Source organism: Hemiscyllium ocellatum, chromosome 14 (assembly GCF_020745735.1).
Source record: "Hemiscyllium ocellatum isolate sHemOce1 chromosome 14, sHemOce1.pat.X.cur, whole genome shotgun sequence".
NCBI classification, from domain to species: domain Eukaryota; kingdom Metazoa; phylum Chordata; class Chondrichthyes; order Orectolobiformes; family Hemiscylliidae; genus Hemiscyllium; species Hemiscyllium ocellatum.
Genome location: NC_083414.1, coordinates 28,217,230 through 28,243,738, shown reverse-complemented (window position 1 = coordinate 28,243,738; position 26,509 = coordinate 28,217,230). Strand labels below are relative to the sequence as shown.

The window sequence follows — 26,509 nt, the reverse complement described above, 5'->3', positions numbered from 1 at the left end:
GAATGTGTACATTTTTTTTTCCAAATCTATATCAATCTAAAATGTTGCATCACACACCAATCCCTGCAACCCATTTTACTTTGTATAAATTAATAACCTAACTTCAAATTTGCCAGTATTGCTTTTGTTTAACCATCATTTGTAATAGCAAAAACCCAAGATTGAATACGAATCACGTTCAGGACGCCTTGGATGGCAATTTCCAAACTGAAGTAAAACATGATATTTGAACACATGTGCAGCTCAAAGATCATGAAGCAGAAATTCTTCATACCACTGGCATCAGGTCATTACAAACATGAAGGGAAACTAAAGCTGAACAAGGAAGTCACAATGTTTACATGGAATTAAGCCTATGGCTTACATCTGGTTTGGGAAAATCCTTTGTTTGTCTGATCCAGATCCCATCAGGACTCTGTCGAGTTTGGTGCTGGAAAAGCACAGCAGGTCAGGTAGCATCTGAGGAGCAGGAGAATCGACGTTTCAGGCATAAGCCCTTCATCAGGAATGGGCTTATGCCCGAAAAGTCGATTCTCCTGCTTCTCGGATGCTGCCTGACCTGTGCTTTACCCAGTGCCACACTCTCAACTCTGATCTCCCGTATCTGCTGTCCTCACTTTCTCCCATCAGGATGCCTTCTGACAAAGACTCAGCTACTTGTGCGAAAATCTACAGCAGAACAGTTGAGGAGTGTTCAAAAAGATTAGAGATTCACAGTGTTCCTTTCAGGGAGAAATGTAGGCGCAACAGTAAAATTCACAACTGGATAAGAAGAAAAACAGACTTTTAGCAAAGTGAACAAATCAGAGGTCTTAGTGGTAGAGTATATAAAATGCAGGAGGTTACTTAAGAAAGCAATTCAGAGAGCAAAGTGACATGCAATAGATGTAGGACAGATGTCAGAGGTAGTTTCGTTACTCAGACAGTAGGTGGGGCATGGAATGCCCTGTCTGCAACAGTATCTGGATCAGTGGTGCTGGAACAGCACAGCAGTTCAGGCAGCATCCAACAAGCAGCAACATCAACGTTTCGGGCAAAAGCCCTTCATCAGGAATAAAGGCAGTGAGCCGGAAGCATGGAGAGATAAGCTAGGGGAGGGTGGGGGTGGGGAGAGAGTAGCATAGAGTACAATGGGTGAGTGGGGGAGGAGATGAAGGTGATAGGTCAGGGAGGAAAGGGTGGAGTGGATAGGTGGAAAAGGAGCTAGGCAGGTCGGACAAGTCCCGACAAGTCATGGGGACAGTGCTGAGCTGGAAGTTTGAAACTAGGATGAGGTGGGGGAAGGGGAAATGAGGAAGCTGTTGAAGTCCACATTGACGCCCTGGGGTTGAAGTGTTCCGATGCGGAAGATGAGGCGTTCTTCCTCCAGGCGTCTGGTAAAAGCTTCAGGGCAGAGGAAATGACCTGGGAGTTGCAGTGGGAGAGGGACTCCCTGAGGTTCTTGTAGAGAACGCCTCATCTTCTTCATTGGAACACTTCAACCCCAGGGCATCAATGTGGACTTCAACAGCTTCCTCATTTCCCCTTCCCCCACCTCATCCTAGTTTCAAACTTCCAGCTCAGCACTGTTTCCATGACTTGTCTGGACTTGTCTGACCTGCCTAGCTCCTTTTCCACCTATCCACTCCACCCTCTCCTCCCTGACCTATCACCTTCATCTCCTCCCCCACTCACCCATTGTACTCTATGCTACTCTCTCCCCACCCTCCTCTAGCTTATCTCTCCATGCTTCCGGCTCACTGCCTTTATTCCTGATGAAGGGCTTTTGCCCGAAATGTCAATTTCGCTGTTCGTTGGATGCTGCCTGAACTGCTGTGCTCTTCCAGCATCACTGATCCAGAATCTGGTTTCCAGCATCTGCAGTCATTGTTTTTACCTCTGTCTGCAACAGTAGATGACTCGCCAAATTTAAGGGCATTTAAATGGTCATTGGATAAACATATGGATGAAAATGGGATAGTTCAGGTTAGATGGGCTTCAAATTGGTTTCATAGGTTGGTGCACATTGAGGGCTGAAGAGCCTGCAATGTGCTGTAATGTTCTATGTTCTAAAAATAGGCAACATTATGGAGAATCCTAAAATTCTATAAGTATATTAAGAGGAAGAGGATAACCAGGGAAAGGGTAAGACCTATTCAGAACAAGGTGGAAATCTGTATGTGGAGCTGGAGAATATTGGTAACATATTGAAAGAGTCCTTCACCTTTATCTTCACCTGGGAGAAGAAGGATATATGCACAGAATTCAGGGAGACAGACTCGGAGATCCTACAAGATTGATATCAGGAATCAGGAGGTATTGAAACTTAGGCAAACATTAAAAATGGACAAGTTCCCAGATCTGAATGAGTGGTATCCCAGTTCACTGTGGGAAGGGAAGAAACTACAGGTACTCTGACCCAAGTTTTTTTATTTCTTCTCTGGCCACAGAGGAGGTGCCAAAGGATTGGGAGACGGCCAATATGGTTCCATTTTTCCAAGAAGGGTGGTAGAAATTAGCCAGGGAACCACAGACCATTGAGTCCCACATCAATGGCAGGAAAACTATGGGAAGAAAATTCTGAAGGAGAGAATTATTCTCTACTTGGAGTGGCAACCAGAGACACTGGACTCGAAACGGTATTTTTTTCTCCACAGATGCTATCAGACCTGAGTTTATCCAGCACTTTGCTTTTGTTTCGAATTTCCAGTACCTGTAGTTCATAGTCTTATTTCAGCTTCATAGAACCTTGTGATGTTGCCCGGCTATGAAATCAAAGGTCAAGACCAGAGACCTTGATGCAAGAACTACAGAAAGCAGTGTAACCCCATTTCAATGTGGTAGAGTTCAACAATAAGGAATCTCAGTGAGAAGAAACAGGAAGAAGAGGTTGTCTTTACAAAGTGCCCTAGTCCAAGAATATCACAGACCTCAGGGGAAGAGCTACCATCTTCAGCTTGACTGTTGAGGTTTCAACCAAATTCCAAAAGTCCTGAAAACAGCCTTCTGATAAAAGGCACCCTTCCTGTACAATCATCCCTGGAGACCACCACTGAACAAAAACAGTCGAAAAGTGCAAAGGACAGGTGATCAATCTCAAAGTCAGTTATGTCTTGTGACAATCTCATGCTTCCTTCTTCTCATCTGCAGATTCTTGAAGTTCTCTTCAGTTCTTGACCATTGCTGATTCTTCTGTCGCAATTTTCATTCCAACACCTCTCCTGAAACTCGTTGGCCCCTTGACTTGTCAAAGCTAAGTGGTTACTGAGGTCAATACTAGTTCTGTTAAGTGGGAGTGGCACAGTGTAAATGAGGAGGCTGCACTCTCACCTGAGCAAGGGAGCACCTGGTCTCCTCTTCTGCACCTGGGCATGTTTAAAGCCTTCTTCCCTAGGCTACTCCATCTCCTCATAGTTATTCTCCTGTCACTCCCTCTCAATGATGTTCTAAACTTTTACAGCTCTGTAAGAAGGCGGCAAAAGGATTAGAATGATGCATCTGTCCATCCTTAGATGGAGCCTTGAGAGACAAGGAAATTGGGTCATTATGCTGCATTCATGCCACCAATAGCAGAATATGTCACAGTCAAGGCATTGTGGGTTTTGGCTCCCTCTTTACATCGTCAACTAATTTGAAAGGCGCAATACGTTGCTGGATATTCTACATTCATGTACATTATGTGCCAATTTGCCAAGACAATAAAGGCAAAATCGAAGGTATACAGTTAATTGACAGCAGTACACACTCAAACAACAAGCTTGCTTTTGGAGACTTTACTACTTGCCCTGTTTCCTCAGGGAATTTGGTGGGCACTGCAACCAATCCTAAATTGGGACATGCTTCTGCCTCATTCAATTATTGCCCAGTTTAAAATTCTATCTTTCTAGGTGAACACAATTAAGGAGATGGTCACCACACTGGCTTCTGGATGCAGTCCAGGGCAGTTAAAAACATCTGGACTGAAAATACTTAAGAGCCTGTTCTGAAAGAACAGCTAATTTTTGGCACCTGCTTTTGAGACATCAGCCCAAATTTTTTAACAAGTCTTTCCTTTTAAAACAACAGGAAACAGAACTGAAGCATACTTTGAGAGGAGGCAGCAACTTGAAGGAAAGATATGCATTGATTCAGCATGGGTTCCCATTACCTTTTGATCAGACTTGGTTGACTTGACTGCCAGGTCAGATCACTGCACTTTTTCCAGCTCTGGTCCTATCCATGTCTTTGGAGAAATAGTGCTCAGATAAATCTACCTCTTCCCATGTTTCTCCTGCATTCACCATGTCACATGCAGTGAATCAGCCACATGGCAAATGGAGGTTCAAATTTAGCTTCAAAATCTGATGAGATGGTATATCTGTAATGATTGGGCAATGATCGGCAAGAATCTGCTTAAGTAGCATTTGACTGTAAACACTTTTCATGGTGATGGTTGGCTTTGCTCTCTGAATTGCACACCAAAATTATTTCTGTGATTTAACAGCCGGGAAGGCAAGCTTCAATATTTAATAAGCCGTTGTCAAAATAGTCAGCTTTATTCGGCTAGCACTCTAAATCATCAACAGTTTGTGCAAATGTTGGAAGAAATGGAGTCAGATTTTACCAAAACAGATCTACTTTACAAACGTATGAAAGCTGATGTGGAAAGGTCTTACAACAAATTGCTGCCTTGCTCAGTCCAGTCCAAGATGTCTTTTTTTTTGCCAAGCAGTCAGTGACTTTCTCAAGTACGACAACGTGACTTATGCTTTCTGGGTGACATAATCTTGCATTTGAATGTACCAAACCCACAACATCAGGGAAAAGCAATGTCAATCTGTAACTGGACACAGAACGTAAGCATTTCAGTCAAAATTAAATGCTAATTCTGATCAGCAGCTCAAGAAGAGGTGGTTCAAGAATCTGCTCAGCACAATTAACAATTGCTTCTCTGATTGTGAACGTTCCAGGCACACCTTTCAGTTCATGGAAGATCAATTTCACTTTGATATCTGGACCTGGCAAGATCTGACTCCTGACTAAATGAGGCACTAATGCTTGTCTCAAAGCAACCCCCAGTACCTCCTTATTTCTTGCAAGGAAAATATTCAGTTTTAAATAAAGGTTCTGGATAATTACCAAATAAAAAATTAAATGCTTACTAATCATTTCTTATGTCATCATTATCCCCCATAGCTTCAGCTCCTTACTCTAAATTTCCATATCGATCACCTCCAACTAATTTTAAAACTATAAGTTTAACATTTTATTCAGGCCTAATAGATTAATCCTTAACATACCGCTATACTTTCCATACCCAATTTGAACAAACACAATCAACTAATTTGTTTAATGCAGGAGAAAGTGCTTTAGATTTCTGTGCAGTGGAACGTATACAAGCCAAGCAAATTGTAACTGATCAGGGATGGAAGCAATGCCCTCAGAAAGAGACTAGTTACAGATGGTGGGGTTTGGGAGGGGGTTAATTTTAACTAATTTGAAAGGGAAGAGGAAAAACTAAATAGCTGTAGATAACAGAAATAAATAATATGCATAGAAAGCTAGGAATGACAAATTGCAATATAATAGTGTCGTAGAGGCTGTAACTAGTTTGGTGAGTGACGGGATATGAAATAGCAAACCAGACTGGCATAGTATTGATATGCTGGAGCTTGACAAATGATGCTGATGGGCTAAAGGTAAAAAAGTTGCCAAGTGGCATGACAAGAACTTTTGGAAAAGATCGACAGACATGAAATCAACAAAAACAACTCACATTTACACAGCACCTTTGAAAAGGGAGAAAACAATTCCCAAATTGGTTCACAGAAACACAGTAAAACAAAAGGGTTTACTAAAAAGTGAAAGTGAGAGGGAAAGGAACAGAGGGTCAAACTGATAGAGAGTTAGATGAGGAAAGACAATCGTGGTTTCAAGTGGAGCACAAATGCCAAGACAGATTGATTGGCCAAGAAACTACTCTTGTGCTGTCCTGTTCTATGCAGCTCAGCTGCATTGCAATCTCACCTTTCCATGTATTACTTTACTTGCATGACACGATTCATGGTTTATTTTATCATCTGGTTATTAAATAGGATGCTAGCAATATTCAATGACACAATACAACTGTGGCTGAAAACATTATACAGTCCTGCGGCACATAGTCCAAGCAGACAATATGACTGTCAGCAATTCCAACAGGGCATCACTTACAAATTCCTGACAGGCCTTATCCTCCAAACCAGCATGTACACAGTAGATCTTCAAGTATATATTAAAAAATATGACAGGTATGTAGGAGTTATTTTCTTTATCTCTCAAATTTATAGTTTATATGACAAGCTTCACCTTCCTTTTCATCACTTGAAAGCTCAAAGAAATTACAACCTTGTAAATTAATGCAGAGCACCAATGTGTTTGGAATGTTAAACACTCTGCACTTGGTATTTCCGTTTAACTTTTCCTATATGAACTCCTATGTCTGCGTTGAAATGGTATACATTTACCACATTTTAAGTTACATCCTTGCATCAGTGAAGGTGCTGCAGCTTCATTGTCAAGTGTAGACTTAAGGCCTAACTACCCAATCACTTACCTCCTACTCAGGATCACTGGTGTCACACAAGCTAGTCACTGAGTATAATGTATAATTACAATATGACAAGTCTACAAAGGCAGCTTTGAATCATGTTTATGGTCATCAATGAATCAGCCAATAATTTGGAAGCCGAGTCAGACTTAGGCAGGACAAACTCGACAGTTCTTTCTACACCAAACAAAGAAACTACAGTATTTATCCTAAAGAATCCTTTTTAAAAGAAATCCGTATGAACTGCAACAAACAGATTTCATGTGCAGAACCACAACAACCCCCGATGAAAAAAACAATCTTCTCTTCAGCAAAATCTAGGGAGTCAAGGATAACTGCATACAAAGGGAATATGTAAAGTCAATCCTCGTCACTTGCAGATTTAGGGTTTGGAGGCTGCTGCCAAAGGACATTTGACAAGTTTCTACAGTGCTTCTTCCGGACCGTATAGACTGCAGCCACTTTGTGCCAGTGGTGGAGGGAGTGAATCTTTAAGTTGGTGAATGGGGTGCCAATTCCTGTAGAGACTGAAAGCCTTTCTTTATATAAAGTTTTCTCACAATGCAAATGAAAGGAAAACTATTGGAGAAGGCTTCCATTACTACATTTTTCTTTAACAAATCAAATTTAAATCAACATAACTTAAACATTAACTAACTGTTGAAGGATACTTCAAACAAAGGCCCAGAGAGCGTTCAGATAATCAGAGATCAGATGTACTACACAATGACTGTCCAGGAGATACCTGGGAAGTTTAAATCTCCAGTGAGCAAATACCAAACCCTTGAGTGGCTCAGAGTTAAAGTCTGAGACTTGAAAGTCATATGACCTACTTATCTGGATAATCACCCAGGACATGTATGTATGCAACCAACCACTCCCCTCTCACCTTGCCAACTCTCTGAACCATTCTAAATCACCCATCTGACCTACTGACTCCTCCCAACTTGACCACATCACTCACCAAACCCACGCATGGTAATTCAATCACACTCTGGAAAGCTTTTTAAAAACTGCCCAAAAGTTCTGCTGTTCGTGAATGAAAACGTATCCAAACACCACAGCGAGTGCATAAAAATGGAATCTGACTGGTCTCTGCCCACCCCACCCTAAAAACAAATCAATCCAGCATGATAAAAAAAATGATCTCTAACAAAAACCACTCCACATTTTGGGAGAGGCTAGATTCAGAAGTTCCTGCCAAAAATGCGGAGTTTTCTTGTTGGTCAATAAAGTAGGAGCTGAGTGACAATCCAACAGTGATTGCCTCACCTGGGAAGATTTAGCTAAAAGAGATAAATATCGTTTTTATTCAATCAATATAAGAAAGATACAACTCATGTAGTTACAAACACTCACATTACATCACACACAAACGTGCCGTTAGGTGTAATCATACAGCCTTTTCAACTCTGCCTCGACTGTGTAGGATTTCTCACTTCCCATTTAATTGTTTTGGCCCTTTAGTTACCATCAGCTCTACCCTGCACAACTCACTGGGAATAAAAAAGTTACCTCTGGCAAGGCACACATCTAGAAATGTACTCTCACTTGGTTCACAATAGTTCTGATGCCACAGAATCTACACAGAGGCCCTTCTCTGACCTCTGTCAGCCCTATAGGCTCCAGCAACGGGTCTTCTATCTGTAATCTCTTGTTGTTCCTCTCTTTGGTTCTCTGTATTTTTCAATGATATAACACACAGTCAACATTATTTTCAAAACTGCTTTCAGACCAGGATCTGCTTGAAGATGAACAAACAAAAAATTGTTGCACTTGGAGAGAACATTGCTCATGTCCTCATTTCATGAATATGGTAAACTGCTGAACAGAAAACATAGAATGACCCAACCCTAATGTAATTAGCTTCTTCTTTACCATTTGCTTCTTAGCTTCTCTTTACAAATTCATGTCAAATTGACATTTATTTGAATTTAATTACATCAACAGGAAACCAATTACTCTTCTTTCAGAACACTCTTGACTTCGCATCGGCATTAGGGGGACATTGGACAAAAGAAATATACTTACTTTCCCAAAGCACATGGCTAATCACACAAATTAAGTGAGCAGCTTTGGCTGGGATGGTGTTGAGCTTAACATTCAATGGGGCTAACGTAATTGAATCCCATACTGTTAATATGCTAGGGGCTACTATTGAACAGAAACTTAACTGGACCACAATTATAAATAGTTTAGCGACAAGAACAGGTCACTATTGTAAATAACTAATTTCTTGCCTTTGTCAACCTTGATAAACCCCGATGAGGCGCATGTCAGCAGAGTGATAGAATACTCCCCACTTACTTGGATGAATATAGCTCTAAACAGCAATGAAGAAGCTCAACAACATTTTGTCAAAGCAATCAGCTTGATTAGCATTCTGTCCACCAAGGAGAAGCATATACCAGGCACACTGCAGGAACTCACAAAGGCTCTTTTTACAATGTCTTTCAAACCTGGTGACCTCAAGATCTAGAAGGACAAGGTCAACAGATATATGGAAACAACACTACCTATAGGCTCCTCTCCAAGCCACAACCATCTTAACTTGGAACTATGTTGTCATTTCTTCACTGTCACAGGGTCAAACTCTGGGAACTTGTTTCTTAACAGTTGTGTGTATGTCTATGTACACCACCTTCTCCAAATAGATGCAACAGTCAAGAAGGTACAACAACACCTCCTCTTCCTCTGGCAGATCAGGAAATTTGGCATGTCCATAGGTACTCTTAGAAACGTTTACAGAAGCACCACAGAAAGCAGACTGTTCGGGTGCATAATGGCCTAGTACAGCAAATGTTCTATCCAGGGCTGTAAGAAACTACAGAAGGTTGTGTGCACAGCCCATTACAGAAACCAACCTTCCATCCATGAACTCCATTTTCCCCTCTCTTTGCTACAGAAAGGTTGCCATCATCAACGACCCATCTCACTCTTGAGGTAATGCTCTCCTACAACCTCTTCCATCAGGCATAAAATACAGAGGCTTGAACACATACACCTGCAAGTTGAAGAACAGCTTCGTCCCTGCAGTTATTAGACCGCTGAATGGATTATCTAACTTCAAATAATGTTGATCTTGTTAATGTTGGTCTTACCTTGCACACATCCTATTCAGTGTAACCTGTATGCCTCACTCTGTCTTAGTTTTTTATCACCCTATGATCTGTATATCCTTGCTTATTATGATCTGTCTATACTGCTCGCAAACAAAGCTTTTCACTGTACTTCAGTAGATGTGACAATAAATCAAATCTAACACCAGTTAGAGATGAGCAACAAATACTGGTCTTGTCAGCAATTTCATTCTGCACTGAATTAAAGAAAGCAAATGCAAATTATGATTGAGTACAATTCTGATAATCAACAGTAATTTATGAATGCCCAATATTAAACTATGAAATCTATTCTGAATCTATCCCAGTTAGCATGATAGGATGACACAATTGAGGGTATCCAAAAGTCATGGACAGATTTATACATAACAGATAAACTGTCAAGGGGAAGTTCTTCCTTCTTATTGTTTCTTTCAGCAAATGCCATGGGCCTAGAGAATTGTTAAGTCATTCAGGACTGATGAACAATCAAAGCCACTTTTGGTGATAAATACTGAAGTTCCCCATTTTGGGCTCATTCTCTTAGTACTGTCAGTGTTTCAGCCAGGTAATAATGAACATGGAGGAGTGCTGACGTATCAGCGAAGGCATGCAATTAGGTGGCAACAAGCAAGAGGTTTCCTTGCCAATGTAAGTTCTGCTTCCAAGTGACTTCATCCATCCAAAGGTGATATTACAGACTCCCAGATTAACTCATTTCATATCCAATCTCCGGGCATAATTGAGGATAAAGGTATCCTAACACCTCACTTCTACTCTGCCCAGGACCAGTACTGTCAAAACGTACGGCTATTTTCCATTTTAAATGCAACTGAAATTTATTATTTGAAGTACTAAAGTTATCACTCTGATATGAAAACAATAATAGTATACACCTTGCCTGCTCAAATTCTGTGCCACTCCTTTAACTAAGTGTAATGTGACCTTGGGAAGCAAAGAAAATTCTTGTTCAACAGGTTCAGCAATATTTAGACTGCTCCAGTGTCTAATTAGACAACCCAGGATGAGGCTGAAACTAAATATCTTCTGGACCTTTTAACAATTAGTGCAAGTGGTTGCTTGGTGGCACAGACTTGAATTGCTGTGAAAAGACATTGTTTTTAAAGCTTGTCACCTCTTACTCATCAGAACAATTCACAATCTTGCAAATTCAAGGGGAAAAATAAATCATGTGTACTGCATGAGGGTGCTGCTTGACAGATGAGTGGTCGAGGTGTCACCATACAGAATGCACCCATTGGTGCTGATCAAACAATTAAACAACTAAACCTTGTCAACATTTGACTAAGATTGGTCTGGAAATTGCCCTGAGAAATGAACCAGTAAGTGGCTGTCACCTATTTTGTTGAGTTGAAACCGATGTAGTGCATGCATGTCTTCAGACTGCAGAGATCAGAGCGCTGTGTATTTATATATATAAAACTTATAATACAGGCAAGTGACAATTCTAAATTAGCTGTCAATGAAATTCCTCATGCAATTAAAATTATTCAGCATATGTTACTCAATTACAGAATTAAATCTAAATATAAAATAGTGTTGTGTGTGTTGCAAACATGGACTGGTTGGGTATGGTCAGTACCTTACTAATTGCAAACAGCTGAAAATACTAATGCTTGACATGATCTGCCAGTCTTTGAAAGCAACAGGCGAAACTAAACTGCTTCCCACTGCTATTATGCAGTACAGATATGAAGGATGGTCAAACGTAACAGCCATTCTGTCAATCGGACAAGTGAATAATGTGATATATGAATTTCAGTGTGCTTGACGCCAGAGTTGTAGCCCAAACATCACAAAGCTTAGAGAATCATATCAGATTTCAGGCACAGCATGGCACTCTTGTATGTGTTGAAAGCTACATATATTAACACACAGAGCCCTCTTCTTTGCCGTTAGAAATAACATGTATACTCACGGCAGCTGTTCCAACTCAACAAAATTGGTGACAACCATTCACTGATTCATTTCTTACGGCAATGTCCTGACCAATCAGAGTCAACCTGCCTGGTTTCAAGTTTCAAAAGGTTGCCAATTAGCTGGTCTCCATGACAACACCTTTATCAATCAGCGTCTACTTGCCAACTAATCACCACCCTCCTCTCATGCAGTGAACACAATACAATATAGTACAGGAAAAACTACCAAGCCTGCACCAATGCCCAATTCTGATTTAGACCCACTATTATTTCCCATAAGCAGTTTCTATCTCTCTGTTTGCCTCCCAATCAAGATGTATCTTGATAACAAATCTACTTCCAACACCTCCACTGGCAGTGCATTCCAGACACCCACTACCCTCTCCGGCCTGTAATTACCTGGATAATTTCGATTTCCCTTCTTAAACAAAGGAACAATACTGGCCATTCTCTATTCCCCTGAGGCCAAAGAGAATGTAGGGATATCTGTTAAGCCTCCAATTATTTCCTCCCTCACCTCCCACAGTAAACTGGGATAGATCCTCTCTGGCCCTGGAGACTTGTCAACCTTAATACATTTCAAGACACCAAACAATTCCACCTTCTTAATGTTAACCTGCCAAAGAGTGTTCATAAACCTTTCTTTAACCTCAACATCTCTCACATCCCTATCATAGAGTCATAGAGATGTACAGCATGGAAACAAACCCTTCGGTCCAACTCGTCCATGCCGACCAGATATCCCAACCCAATCGAGTCCCACCTGCCAGCACCCGGCCCATATCCCTCCAAATCCTTCCTATTCATATACCCATCCAAATTCCTCTTAAATGTTGCAATTGTGACTTTGATGATTACCAATGTAAAGTGCTCATTAATGATTTTACACATTTCCTCTGGCTTCACACACAACCTCCTTCCTTTATCCTCGAGTAGACCTACTCTTTCCCCAATTACCCTCTTGCTTCCAATAATGCCTTGGGATTCTTCTGGCCAAGGACATTTCATAGTCCCTTTTAGCCCTAACTCCCCGTTTGAACTCCTTCTTACTTTCTCTATATTCTTCAAATGATTCAGTCTGTTTTAAGTACCTAGATCTTAGATATGCTTCCTTTTTTTTGACTAAGTTGATAATTTCCCATCATCCAAGATTCCTGAATCCTGCCATTCCTGTTGAAATAATTCAGGAGAGGTCAGTTTCTAACACAAAATTACCCTTTACTTACACTTGGAAAGACTTGACACTGATCTGGCCTCCTCAGAGCCAGCTCTCAGAGTGCACAGAGCCACTGACACTCCTGTTTCTGTCTGTCATCCAGGGCTCCCTGATTGAGGCTGTTAAGCTAGTCCAATCAGGGAACTATGATGTCCACCTGACTGACCTCATTACAATTCTTACGCCTGTCCTTCATTTTCACAGGAACATGCCAGACCTGCACTCTAATCGTGATGTTTGAAAGACTCCCACATGTCAGATGTGGACTTAGCCTCAGTTGCTCCCAATCCACATTCTCTAAGTCTTGTCTGATTCAGTTATTGTTGGTCTTCCCCCTATTTAACACCTTCATCCAAGATCCACTCTTGTCCTTATCTGTAAGTATCCAAAAATGTAGGGAATTATGGATGTAGGTTTGCTTGCTAAGCTGGAAGGTTCGTTTTCAGTGAGCAAACATACATCCAGAACCTCGACCTGAGCTACAAATCTTCTCAAAACTCATCGATAGGGAATGATGGCCATTATTCCCAAAATGCTCCACGCCCCCTACCCACACCAAAACTTTGATAATCTGGCCCAGCTTATTTCCCAATACCAGATCCAATAATGCCCCCCCTCACTTGTTGGCCTATCTGCATACACTTGCGAAAAAAAAACCCGCCTGGACACACCTAATATGGGGCAAGTTAAAATCATCCACCACAACAACCCTGCTATGTTCATATTCTTCCAGATCTGACTACATATCTCTTGCTCTATCTTCTGCTGGCAGCTGAGAGGTCTGTAGTACAATCCCTACATTGTGAGTGCCCTCTTCCTATACCTATGCTCTACCCATAATGCCTCACTGCAAGATCTCTTCAGGGTATGCTCCCTCAACACAGCTGTGACATGCTCCCTAATCAGTAATGCAACTGGCCCATCTTTTTTACTTCCTCCTCGGTCTTGTCCAAAACATTGATATTCCAGAACATTAAGGTGCCTACCATGTCTCTGTGATAGCAACGACATATCTGCATGCATTAGTACAGGCTCTAAGTTTATCCACCTTATCTGCTATACTTCCTGTATTGAAATAAATAAAGTCCAAGCTTCTAGTTCCACTGAGCTCAGTAAGTTCTCCCCGACTATTCTTCCTCTTAAATATATATGTCTTGGTCTTCAGCTCTTCCTCAGTCTCTATACTTACTGACCTGCTGCTCTGATTCCTATCTCCCTGCCACATTAGTAGCCCTCTCAAGTGGCAGTATCAAACCTCCCTGACAGGATATTGGTGCTAATCCAGTTTAGGTACAACGTCCTCTTCCCTGGAAGACATCCCAGTGATCCATATATCTGAAGCCCTCCACACTACATTAGCTCTTTAACCACATGTTCAACTGTATTCTGTGAAATTGTAGATTTTCCCTTGTATTCTTGCAAAATACCTTGATGAATACAAGAATGAAAACCTTTGACAACAAAAAGTCTCTTTTCTCATAAGTTTTTAAATCAGTGCAATATTAACATGGCTTATGGAAGTCAAAAAAGTCAGAGTTATGAATTACTGGTAACTCCCTAACAACTTTTATTTGGGTGTTACTGCAAATAAATTGGAGACCTACAGATTCACATATACAGAAAAACTTCTAAAATTTTGATCCATTTTATCTCCAGTGGTAGACTTGGAAAAGGGCTGCTACTAAAGCTTTTAGCTTAAAAACCTCTTGATGTTTAAAGGTAAAATACATCTCCAGTTAAAAAGATTAAAGTGCAGTGATCAAAAGCAGCATTATTGGAATAATATTGTTGAATCATACAATATACACAGAATGTCAATAGATGTTTGCACTATGTAGTAACTGAAACTGTTTCATGGTGGCTGGTATCCCATCACCAAGTCACGCTTTATTTGCTATATTGTTACACTGGCAAAATAATCAAATGAAACAAAAAGTAATGTAGATTCTGGAGATCTAAAATAAGAACAGAAAGTGCTAGGAAACTCAGCAGGTCTGGCAACATCCCTGGAGAGAATCAGCATGAACATTTGAACTCTTACATGACTATTCTACAAAAGTCCTGAAGAAGTATCATATCAGACTTGATACATTAACTTTGTTTCTCTCTCCAGAGATGATGCCAAACCTGCTGGGTTTCCCCAGCACTTCCAGCTTATATTTTAAAAGATATTTTCTTCCATATTACATGCTCCTACAGATGTTCTATAATTGCTAAAATGTTCAATTAAATTTTAGATTATAAATGCACACAAAGTAATTTAAATAAATTTTAAAAGATTAAATTTAATGAAACTTTTATTTTACTTTATCTAATTGAATACAATCATTTTGAGACCAAAGGCCAATGATAATGTCACAATTCTGGAACATCTTCAAATATACAATTTCTTCATTACACACCAATTAAAATATTTTCTTTGTAGCCAATGCATAAAATCAAGCTTTAAAAGTGTGAGATACTTCTTTAATAACAAATAGCAGAAACTGAAATACTTATGATATCACTGAAGACAGATTTAGCAATACGTAGCACAAAGGCATCCCAGCAGTTGAGTGACAGTGTACCAGCTTAGAAGCTAGGAAGGTTAACAGTAGCAATTTTAGAATTACATCTTGCTTCAATGAGACCAAAGCATAAATGCTTCATCCAGCTTTGATGTCAGCTTTTTTTTAAGTTATGTGATTGGAAAGGATGCAGAGCACTCAAATTAACAATACTAGAATATATGGAAATGCAATGAGAAGACTATCTTGGACCCACAGAAATTTGAAAAGATAATACTAACCAATGATTAGTTAAAAAAGAGCAAACTGGAAGCAGTGAAATATATTAGATTTTTCTGCTGTGTGTGGAAATGGCATTCACAGTGGTGAGATTTGCAATTGTATTCAGTTAGTAATCCTTTGGGAATCTGGTAGTTAGATTAGATGGATCAGTTGTTTACTTCTCTCTGAAAATGCAGTGCTATCCATTGTATTTAATTACCGTGCCATTAAACCAGAGTTGTCTGAAGTTAAAATAGAACTGCTGTACACAGAAATACAATTTGTGTTTATCTTCAGGTTGATTCTAGGCAGTCAAATATGAAAGATGCAACAATGCAAGTCAGACCATGACTACATGCATTGCTTTAGAATATTTGGCAATTTGAGAAAATACATTTCCTTTTAAAATCTAGAGACTATAGTATTAGAGGCTAAGACTGCACACTCTGTTAAACATTTCCAGTATAAAGCCCCATTATAGAATTCATTACAATTACTTGGTGAAGGCAAACTGCTATTTTTTTAAAGTAGTCTCACATTTTACAAAACAGTAATTCCACAGCTGAGCAATTATTCACAAAGAAACAAGCTCAAACTTCAATCTCAAACAACAGCTAAATTTCTTCCTTAAATATTCAGCAATTCTGAAACAGAAACTATTTTGAACTCATGGTCACATCTGAAACAGGATCGTTGTGCTGTAAAAACAAACAGCAAATGAGAATGTGATTTTGCTGAAATAACGCCAGGACCTTCAGAGTCTGCCTTCCTTCTGAGCCCGGTCTCAAACCTGGCAACTTAACAGGCAGTATAAGGATTCAAAATACATTCACACTGAAATCCTTCTTAATATTTAATATCAATGTCAAAGGCTATGTCATAAAAAATTTAAAATGTTTACATCAGGTATTTGCTGAAGTTCAAGATCACTAGTCTTTCCTGACAGTGGAGAGTTATTAAGATTTTATCTCTACCACCCAAACTCCAGGCCATACAACCTCTGACCCTTAGCATTGCATGATCAAAAAGTCTTGTTATATGTGCTGAATACTGCAATTTTTTTTGGAGGGACAGATTGATGAACACTACAGTGAAATATAAGGCAACAAGTTGACTACTTACATGAACTTGAATCTATTGTAGAGTGCTCTCAAAGATATATGACTGACAATAAGCATGTTCACTATAGGGTACAGATTAAATTCACTCTGATTTGCAAGTGTGGCAAGCATTCAGAAAAAGTTATTGTTCTCAGGATCTGACTTCAAGCTCAGTCTTCCATGCACCACCTGTCCTTTTCTAAAGAAGGAAGTCAAGAACTAGATTCCTGTTCACCCCTTCATGTTTGCAGGTGCAGACAGTTCAAGAGGCTATGACCCTCAAAAGTATGAGTTAGGTAGGGAGGGCAGAGTGGACTCAGTCACATTCATGTAGAGGTTACGTGAACTAATGACCAAAAATTTAGGAAGCAATTGTTTTCTTTAAAAGTTAGCATCCAATCATGCAGGACCAAAATGCTGCATTATTTTTTGAGAATGCAGAATAGCTTACTTAGTCCATGTACAAAGCCAATTAATACAAATACATTAGTTCCCATACATTCTAGCCTTTTCTCTTGAGCGCCATTTCTTAAGATTTGAGCAATAACTGTGTTTTCTAACACAAACTATACTTTAAGGCATTAAATAATTCACCAACAGGACAGAATCTTTCACTACGTGGAACTAATGATGCACAATTTTTAAAAATTGCAGCTGAACACACTAAGATTTAAATACTGCCTAACATTTGAAGAATCAGTCATTGAATATTAAATGAGACATTTCCAATCACTTATGTTGAATGAAGTGATCAAATTCTCACACAAACACACACACACAGGCAGAATACTTTCAATTAATTAACAATTAATTTTAAATACTATTAAATCAGAATGCATGGTAATTTTCAAATATAGCAACTTACTTACCATAATTGTTCCCCCAGTCTGTGTCCTGAAAGGTTTTAGTACTTTTCTCTGGATGATGAAGTTAGGGAGGAATGCCACAGGCAGTATCTCTGTTATCGTAGCAACTATAAATGACCACTGTGGAAGAAAGATACAGAGAAGGTTAAATGATGTATTACAAGTAAACACATATCATACCTTGGGAAAACAAAATTGTTGCAGAAGCCAAAAAGAATGAAATACAATTATAAATTTTAGAAAGTCAAAACTTTGCTTGTATGATTTTCTCAAAGTACATTCATTTAAAATTGTACCAGATGCAAAAAAATCATATTTCAGTGAGAAGTTATTTTCAGAAATTAAGGAAAGAAAGAGATGATGAAACCCTAAGAAAGAAGCAATATAGAGTCAGAAGATGTCGAACCGTGTGGGTAGAGTTGAGGAACTGCAAAGGAAAGACGACCCTGATGGAAGATATGCACAGGCTTCCTAGCAGTGGTCAGATGTGTGGAAGAAAATAAATCAGGAGATAGAAAAGGCATTAAGGAAGGCCTTATTACAAAATCATGGACAACTTGAAAAATCAGATTAGTAGCAGATCCCCTAGAAAAGAAAATTGTGGAATGTCTAGATTTCTTTTCAACAGCTTGTGGTACAGCCCACTAGGGAACAGGCAATTCTGGATTTCATGATGAGTAATGGGGACAACTTAATTAGGAAGTTGAAGGGACCCCTAGTGGGCAGTGACCATAACATGATAGAATTCACCCTGCAGTTCAAGCTGGAAAAGCTGGAATCATATGTAACAGTATTACAATGGAGTAAAAGTAACTATAAAGACAGGAGGGAAGAGCTGGCCAGAGTTGGTGGGGAGCCTAACAGGAAAGATTCTGCAGCAGCGACGACAAGAGTTTCTGGGAGTAATTCAGGATGCACAGCAGAAATTCATCCCAAGGAAGAGAAATACACTAAGGGCAGGACGACGCAACCATGGCTGAGAAGGGAAGCCATGGGCAGCATGAAAGCAAAAAGGAAAAGCATACAATGTGGTGAAGATTAGTAGGAAGCCAGAGGATTGGGAAACCTTTAAATCCAACAGAGGATAACTAAATGGGGAGTGAGGTGGTGGGAGGGGGAAGAAAGGTGAATTATGATGGTAAGCTAGCTAGTAATATAAAAGACTAAATCTTTTTTTCAAGATATATTAAAAGGATCAGCGATAAATAAAGAGTAGACATTGGACCTGTGGAAATTGAGGCTGAAGAAGTAGTAGGAGGGAAGAAAGAAATGATGGAAGAACTTTTTATCAGTTTTCCCAATGAGAGACACCGGAACTTCAAGCGAGTCAGGATGTATAGGGGAGTGTAGTGGTCACCACTAAAGAGAAGGTGTTGGGGAAGCTGAAAAAGGTCTGAAGATTGCTAAACCACCCAAAACAAATGTACTATACCCCAGAGTTCTGAAGGAGACAGCTAACAAGATTGTAGTGGCATTATTGGTGATCTTTCAGGAATCAGTGACGTTATGGAGAGTCCCAGAGAATTGGAAAATAGCTAATGTAAAGTCCCTGTTTAAGTAGAAGGTAGACAAGAAGTGGAAACTATAGGTTAGTTAGCCTGAACTAGGTAATTAGTCAGATTTTATAGTCCATTATTAAGGATGAGATTGTAGAGCACTTGGAAGTAATGGTAAAATAGGACTGAGCTGGCACAGTTTCATCAAGAGGAGGTCATGCCGAACAAATCTGAAAAAATTCTTTGAGGTGATAATGAACAAATTAGATAAAGGAGAGCCAACAGACATGTCTATTTAGGTTTACAGGAAGTTAAATAAGATGAGAACTCATGGTGTTGGGGCAAGGCACTGGCATTGGAAGATAATCAGCTGACTAGCAAAAGGCAGAGTGGGAATAAAGGGGCCTTTTTCAGGTAGGCAGGCAGTGACTTATGGAGCTCCACAGAGTCAGTGTTGGAACCAAAACTATTCACATTATACAATAATAATCTGGACAAAGGATCTGAAGGTATTGATGCTAAGTTTGAAAATGGTGCAGAAATAGGTGGAGAAGTGTTGAGGTAGTACGGAGGCTGCAGAAGGACTTTAGAGTAGGCAATGGAGTGGCAGATGGAATACAAATGGGGAGAATGTGAGTTTATATGCTTTGGTAGGAAGAATAGAGGCACGGACCTGAAAATGTGTTGCTGGAAAAGCGCAGCAAGTCAGGCAGCATCCAAGGAGCAGGAGAATCGACGTTTCGGGCATGTGCCCGAAAAGTCACTTCTCCTGCTCTTTGAATGCTGCCTGACCTGCTGCGCTTTTCCAGCAACACGTTTTCAGCTCTGATCTCCAGCATCTCCAGTCCTCACTTTCTCCTAGAATAGAGGCACAGACTGCTTTCTAAATGTGGAATAGCTTCGGAAATCTGAAGCACACAGCAATTTAGGAGTCCTAAATCAGGATTCTCTTAAGGTTAACTTGCAGGTTCAGTTGGCAGTTAGGAATAAAAATGCAATGTTAGCATTCATTTCAAAAGAGCTAGAACACAACAGAGATATACTCCTGATGCTAAATAAGATTCTGGTCAGACTGTATTGCAATATTGTGAACCGTTTTGGGTCCCCTATTTAAGAAAGAATGTGCTAGCATTGAAGGGAATCCAGAGGTGATTTACAAGAATGATCCTGGGGGTGAAAAGCTTATCATATGAGGAGTAGTTGAGGACTCAGAGTCTGTACTCAATGGAGTTTAGAAGGGCGAGTGATTGAAATTTACATAATATTGAGAGGCCTGTATAGAGTGGATGTGGAGAAGATGACTTCACTAGTGGGAAAGACTAGGACTCATGGGCACAGCCTCAGTGTGAAGGGAGGACTCTTTACAATTGAGATGAGGAAGACATTAGTCACCTAGAAGTTACTTTGGAGGCCAAGTCATTGAGTACATTTAAGACAGACAGAAGTAGGTTCTTGATTAGTAAGGGGTTCAATGGTTACAGAAAGAAGGCAAAAGAATGGGGTTGAGAAACAGACTAGCCATGATTGAATGGTGAAGCAGATTCAGTGGACTAAGTGGCGTCATTCTGCTCTTGTACGTTACAGTCTTACGGATAACCCTTACAAGTTAGCACATGGGTTAAATTTATACTCCACAAAGAAACAAAATAAACTAGTCTTGTTCACAGATGCTTTGTAGTGCCAATCTGTACCACAGTTAATAAAAGTCTAATTATCTTGGTAGGTACAAATAACTTATAGAACTCCTTTTCAAAGCTGATACAGCAAAGAATTTCCTTTTCATTTCTCAAAATTTTCATTCCAGCAGAATACATATAGGTTCTATTTGTCAATGGCACATATTATTTGTCCCCAAAGAAAATAAAAAATGACATAGTTAGAAGTATGCTTCGGCATTAAATGAAACCTTGATTGATCCCCATCAAAAGAATCATAGGAAGAGTCTACAAATATTGGGTTAAGATTTGCTGGAAATTTATACCATCGTAGTAGTGTATCTTCAGGCAAATGCCATTACGGTAGAACATCCTTTTCTGGGAAGTGGTAACATAGGTGACAAACTATGACTTGTGTCATGCAGAAATTTCCTCAATCCTTGGAGCTGCTCTGCCCTGGCTCTTACAGAAACTAAGAACCCCATTATCAAGCTCCTTCTGTCTCTTCAAGTCCAAGTTTGCTGCATTAATATTGCTTTGAACAATGCCACCTGTTAGACTAAACTAGAATGATAGTGAACATCTGGAAACAGTAACATTTACATGGGAGGAAGAAAAGCAAAAACAAAATGTAATTAATTAGAGAACCTCAGAGCTAGAAAAGACACTTGCTCCGTAAATGCTATATAATGATATAGCAATTATGTTCCATAGAATAAACACAAATCTGCAAGTGCAGATACCACTCAAAACACTCTGCAGTGGAAGCTGCTGGCTGATTCAAAGCAGAATTTAATCTTTCAAAAATACCAGGACCTTTGACAATAATGTCTTTAAAAAGGCAACCATAAATGTTTTTGCTTGATGGTTCATTCACAATCAACATTTGAAACTGTTGGTTGAACAACTCTAGGTATCTCCTGGACACTTCCCGTATGCTATTACTGATGAGAAAGCTTTGCACCTCATAGCAGTTATGCCATTGTCTAGCTGTCATTAATCACATATGCTTCAACATTTGATTTTGAATAAACATTCAAATAATTAATTTAATTCTGCATAGTACCTTAGCTGTTACATTTCCACATTGTTTTAGCTGCTAGCTTTAAGGGATCAATACATCCACCACAAATTTAATGCTTTCCAAATAATTTTGGAATAAACAACTGGTGGCTTTGGAAGCATACCACTTTTCACTGCTAATTTCATGTATCATGTCAGCAAATCGCACAAACCCAATTAACCAATAACTAAATTTATTGCAACCCAAAAGACAAATCGGTACTTATTTTTTAAAATCAGCAACATCAGAGCATAAAATATTGGACAAAATCAATGTGGTACAAGCTATTCAGGAACAGAATATACAGCCAAGTGTCTCATGAAGGAAGTGATCAATTTCCTGTCCACAATTGTAAAATAAGATATGTAATAAATTCTTTACAAGAGATAACAATAACAGCATTGTGGCAAGTCATTTGTTACCTTGAATTAATTGAATAGCCTCCATATTAATGTTTTCCCCTTCCATCCTTAAAAAAGTTCCATTTACTACATTCCTTTATTGTCATATAATGTAGACATAAAGTTCAACATAGTCATTAGATTAAAGCATGTGACCTGCTTCTGAAACAGCATGAATATATTTTCATAATACGAAGTAGTGTACATAATGGTGGAAGTTATCATTCTATACATAATACTTTTCCATTAAAAATGGAATTAAAATTCTGCTTTTAAATGTCTGTGAACACAAAACATATACACAAACAATAAGCGTTCTGTAAGCACACACAGTAAGCAAAATAATCAACACACATTGGGATAAAACATAAAAATGCCAAATTACCCTCTCCCCTCCACATGCAAGGAGGAAATACTAGCTGCTTAATAGAGCCTACACATATTGCAATTGCAAAACAAGTGGCAACAAGTTTGCAATTTTTCAACTATTTACATCAATACTAGGAAGAAGCATCGATACTTGAAGATTGTCAAGTCAATTAATCATGGAACAATTCCTCCTCCCCCTCCTCCACCCTCCACTCCCACCCCAAGTAGTTATTCCTAAATTTGTGCATAAATAAGAATAATCTGTAGTGAAACAAAATATTTCTTTCCCACCAGATATGTTCAGTTTGCCATGATCACAGGGACAAAAATTAAACAAACAACCTGGGAATTTGATTTTAAAATATGCTAAAACTCTGGAATAATTGGAAAGTTTTGTGAAGGAAGCCAACAGTGATAAATTCCTTCCCAAACAGCTTCAAAATGCCCTTTGAGATGCACTTTTGTAAAAAAAATCAGGCATCGGATATGTTGAACAGGTAGGAAAACATTATTCACCCATGGAAACAAAAAGCCAGTTTTGCATTTCTAGTGGAAGAGTGAACAATTGGGCCCATTCCACTTAAACAAAATAGTGAATTTAAATCATTACTAAAAAACAAAATTCAATTTTTACTTAATACTGAAACACAAAAAAACTTGTGCAAAACAATTTCACTTTAATCACTACTGATTACTGCAGGCAAAAGAAAATGTTAACTGAAGATCACAATTTTAGTGTAGCTTTTGAATGAATTTTCACAAGCAAGTACACAGCCGAAGCACAAGAAGATTTACTTGGATACCTCTTGTAAGCCTTCCAAGAAATGGTTCTGTTTGCAGAAAGAAAAGAAAATATGTTCACAGAATATAAATGGATGTAACAATGAAGAAATTCATTTTAGGTGCCAGAACAGTATTTCCAACAGATCACACATGATGAAGAACATTTTCATCATGCTAAAAATTACAAATATAGCACTAAAATAATTAAAATATTTATTTAAATGTTTTGAGATTATATATCGAGAGATTAAACCAGAGGCATTTCATGCCATTTACTCAAAGCAAAATGACTTTGGAAGCATTCGTTAAAAAGTGCAAACCATGTCAAAAAGAACCCACATTATACTTCATTATGAATTATAGAAGTTGTTTTGAATTTGCAAACAATAATAAGTGCAATAATATGGAATTAAAATAAAACCAAATATAATAATACATTGTGTAGTTTGCAAGAAAGCATTTTCAAAACAAAAAAAATGAAAGCAAGCACAAAAGTACACACCTACAAAATACAAGAAATTGCATTATTGTTTCTGGGAATCAGGTGGATGGATAATTGCAGCTTACTGAAAATTAATTAGAGATATATATTCTCAAATCCAAAGGATAGAAAATAACAGACTTGCCACATAACACGCTTAGCTCACAATAAATGAGAGAGAATTCTTTAATAAAATATGGAAACAAGTCTTTAATTTGCAGACATTTACAATGATTTAAATTTTGAAGTATGCTTTCTAATAGGGAGCTGGTGAACTGTAATGCACTCAGAAAGCAGTTGTCAAGATCAAATTGATAGTGTGCACAGAGTGAAGTAATTTGGGAGAATAAAGTGGAATTTCTATAACATGGTAGGTAATCCAGATTAGATTAGATTACTTACAGTGTGGAAACAGGCCCTTCGGCCCAACAAGTCCACACCGACCCGCCGAAGCGCAACCCACCCATACCCCTACATTTACCCCTTACCTAACACTACGGGCAATTTAGCATGGCCAATTCACCTGACACGCACATCTTTGGACTGTGGGAGGAAACCGGAGCACCCGGAGGAAACCCACGCAGACACGGGGAGAACGTGCAAACTCCACACAGTCAGTCGCCTGAGGCAGGAATTGAACCCAGGTCCCTGGCGCTGTGAGGCAGCAGTGCTGACCACTGTGCCACCGTGCCGCCCATGTCAGCATTACAGTAAAAAAAAGAGACAGTAAAAAAATTGGCATAATGATGATCAATTTGAACTTAACACTGTGGGCATTAGATTAATACAATTTTTAGAAAAAGAACCAATTTCTTAGTTTGTACAATAACAGGAGAAACAATTTCAGTTACAACTGAGAAGGAATTTGTTGGGTTTGTCACTTAAAGAACATGAGGAAATTACTGATCATCAGTATCATGATGAAAATAAATAACTTAGCATCAATATTTTGTAATATTTTCCATTTAGAATGTTTTACACACTGAAGCTGAAAATTGTAAGTAATATAAAACCAAAGAGTAATTATATAGCAAGGGTTACTATGAGTTTTAGGATTAACAAAATCTAAACTGACAATCCTGTCAAACACAAGTTTCTCACCAACAAGGATCTTCAAACAACTACTGTGACATGTATGTGGCACTGGAAAAACCCAGCAGGTCAGGCAGTATCTGAGGAGGCAGGAGAGTAGCCTATTCCTGATGAAGGGCTTATGCCTGAAACATCCATTCTCCTGCTCCTCGGATGCTGCCTGACCTGTTCTGCATTTCCAGTGCCACACTCTCGACTCTCCTCTCCAGCATCTGCAGTCCTCACTTTCTCCCATTGTGACAGGTGTCTCAACTTTCAACTGAGAATGGTCCACAAATAACACAGGTATCATAATACTCAATGTACAATATATTCATTGTTGATTGGTTTTAAGTCTAATTCTTGAATATTCATCTGAATTTAAATTTCCTTTTAAATTAAAGATTGTTCAAGTGCTTCTTTATTCTTCAAATAAAACTAGCTCAGTTCAGTCACAGTCTTGCATTTCCAACAATCATTTTAAACAAAAAAAAGGCAAGACAGTATGCCAAATATATTGTTGCTAATGCTCAATATCCATTAAAATATATTTCACAATCAAACCCACGCCCATAAAGTATATTCCTAATTTAAAAGGTATCTCAACATTAACCAGATATATTAAGGAGATTTTCATGGCAGTAAATCAGGCAGGCAGTGGGCAGCTGATCCAGGACAGATGTCAGGGTGTGCGTACCTATGAAGTTCTGTTAGTAAAATTCCCCTGAGCTGCCAACAGAAGATAAGTCCCCAGTCTGTAGCTTGCCAATAAAGATACAGGAAATCCAGCAGCAGGCCAGAAGTGTAAAGCCTGCACTGTCTTGCAGTAGGTGGATGTAACTTTGTAGGAAACAGAGGCAAGCAAAAATTATGTAATAGCAGGCAACACTAGTTTCAACAAAAACTGTAAGACTTTCCAATACCATTGTAGAGGTATTATCCCACCAAACAATTGTAAACAGAGATCTTCTTCCTCACATACAGTTGAGAGTAGCAAGGTAAAATGAGTGAATGGACAAGGAATGTGCTGACAGAAAATGCCAACTTTGCAACTTACTTGCAAGGCTAAAAGAAATTTTGATTTTGTCTGTAGGATCTTGCCATCACCTCAATGGCTACAGTTATTGCTTTTTCATGCCATCGTGTACAAACGTATGGTGAAAGCTCTTACCACCAGCACTTATTAGTAAACTTTCACTCTTCAAGAAGGCAGTTCACCACCATTTTCTCCAGGGTCATAAGTGACATACAATAAATGTTGGACTAACTAGCAACGTCCACATCCCACAACAGGGTTTTTTTGTTTACAAAATCCATGAAATCCAGTGCAAGAGTGAGTCAACACTAGTAGTCAATGAGAGAGCAGTGCAACACAGGAAAATGAAGATTACTGGGTTGGTTGTCCAGCGAGATCCCACATCACCATGAGTAGTTCTACTCTTCCTCAGCCAGATTTATTGTTTTCTCCTTGTGAGATGTGAGAAGCTAGATGTCTGCCATCCCCACCACCAGACCTGGGACTCTCAGCCCAGTTGCAGGCCAAGTTATGCTATAATGTGACAAAGGGAATGATTATATAGGATGGTGCGGATGTAAGAACAGTTAGCCATATGCACGAGCAGGAGAATTGATAGCTGTCCTTGGTGAGTACGAAG

General features: G+C 39.1%; 1 protein-coding gene across 1 annotated transcript in view; it reads right to left on the bottom strand.

The window, feature by feature from the left end:
- Window positions 1-26,509, bottom strand: part of hdac11 (histone deacetylase 11) — a 113,473-nt gene that overhangs the window by 48,412 nt on the left and 38,552 nt on the right. The window contains exon 6 of the mRNA XM_060835154.1: window positions 17,539-17,655. Coding sequence (XP_060691137.1) covers window positions 17,539-17,655 — 117 coding nt within the window. The remainder of the gene's footprint in view (window positions 1-17,538; window positions 17,656-26,509) is intronic.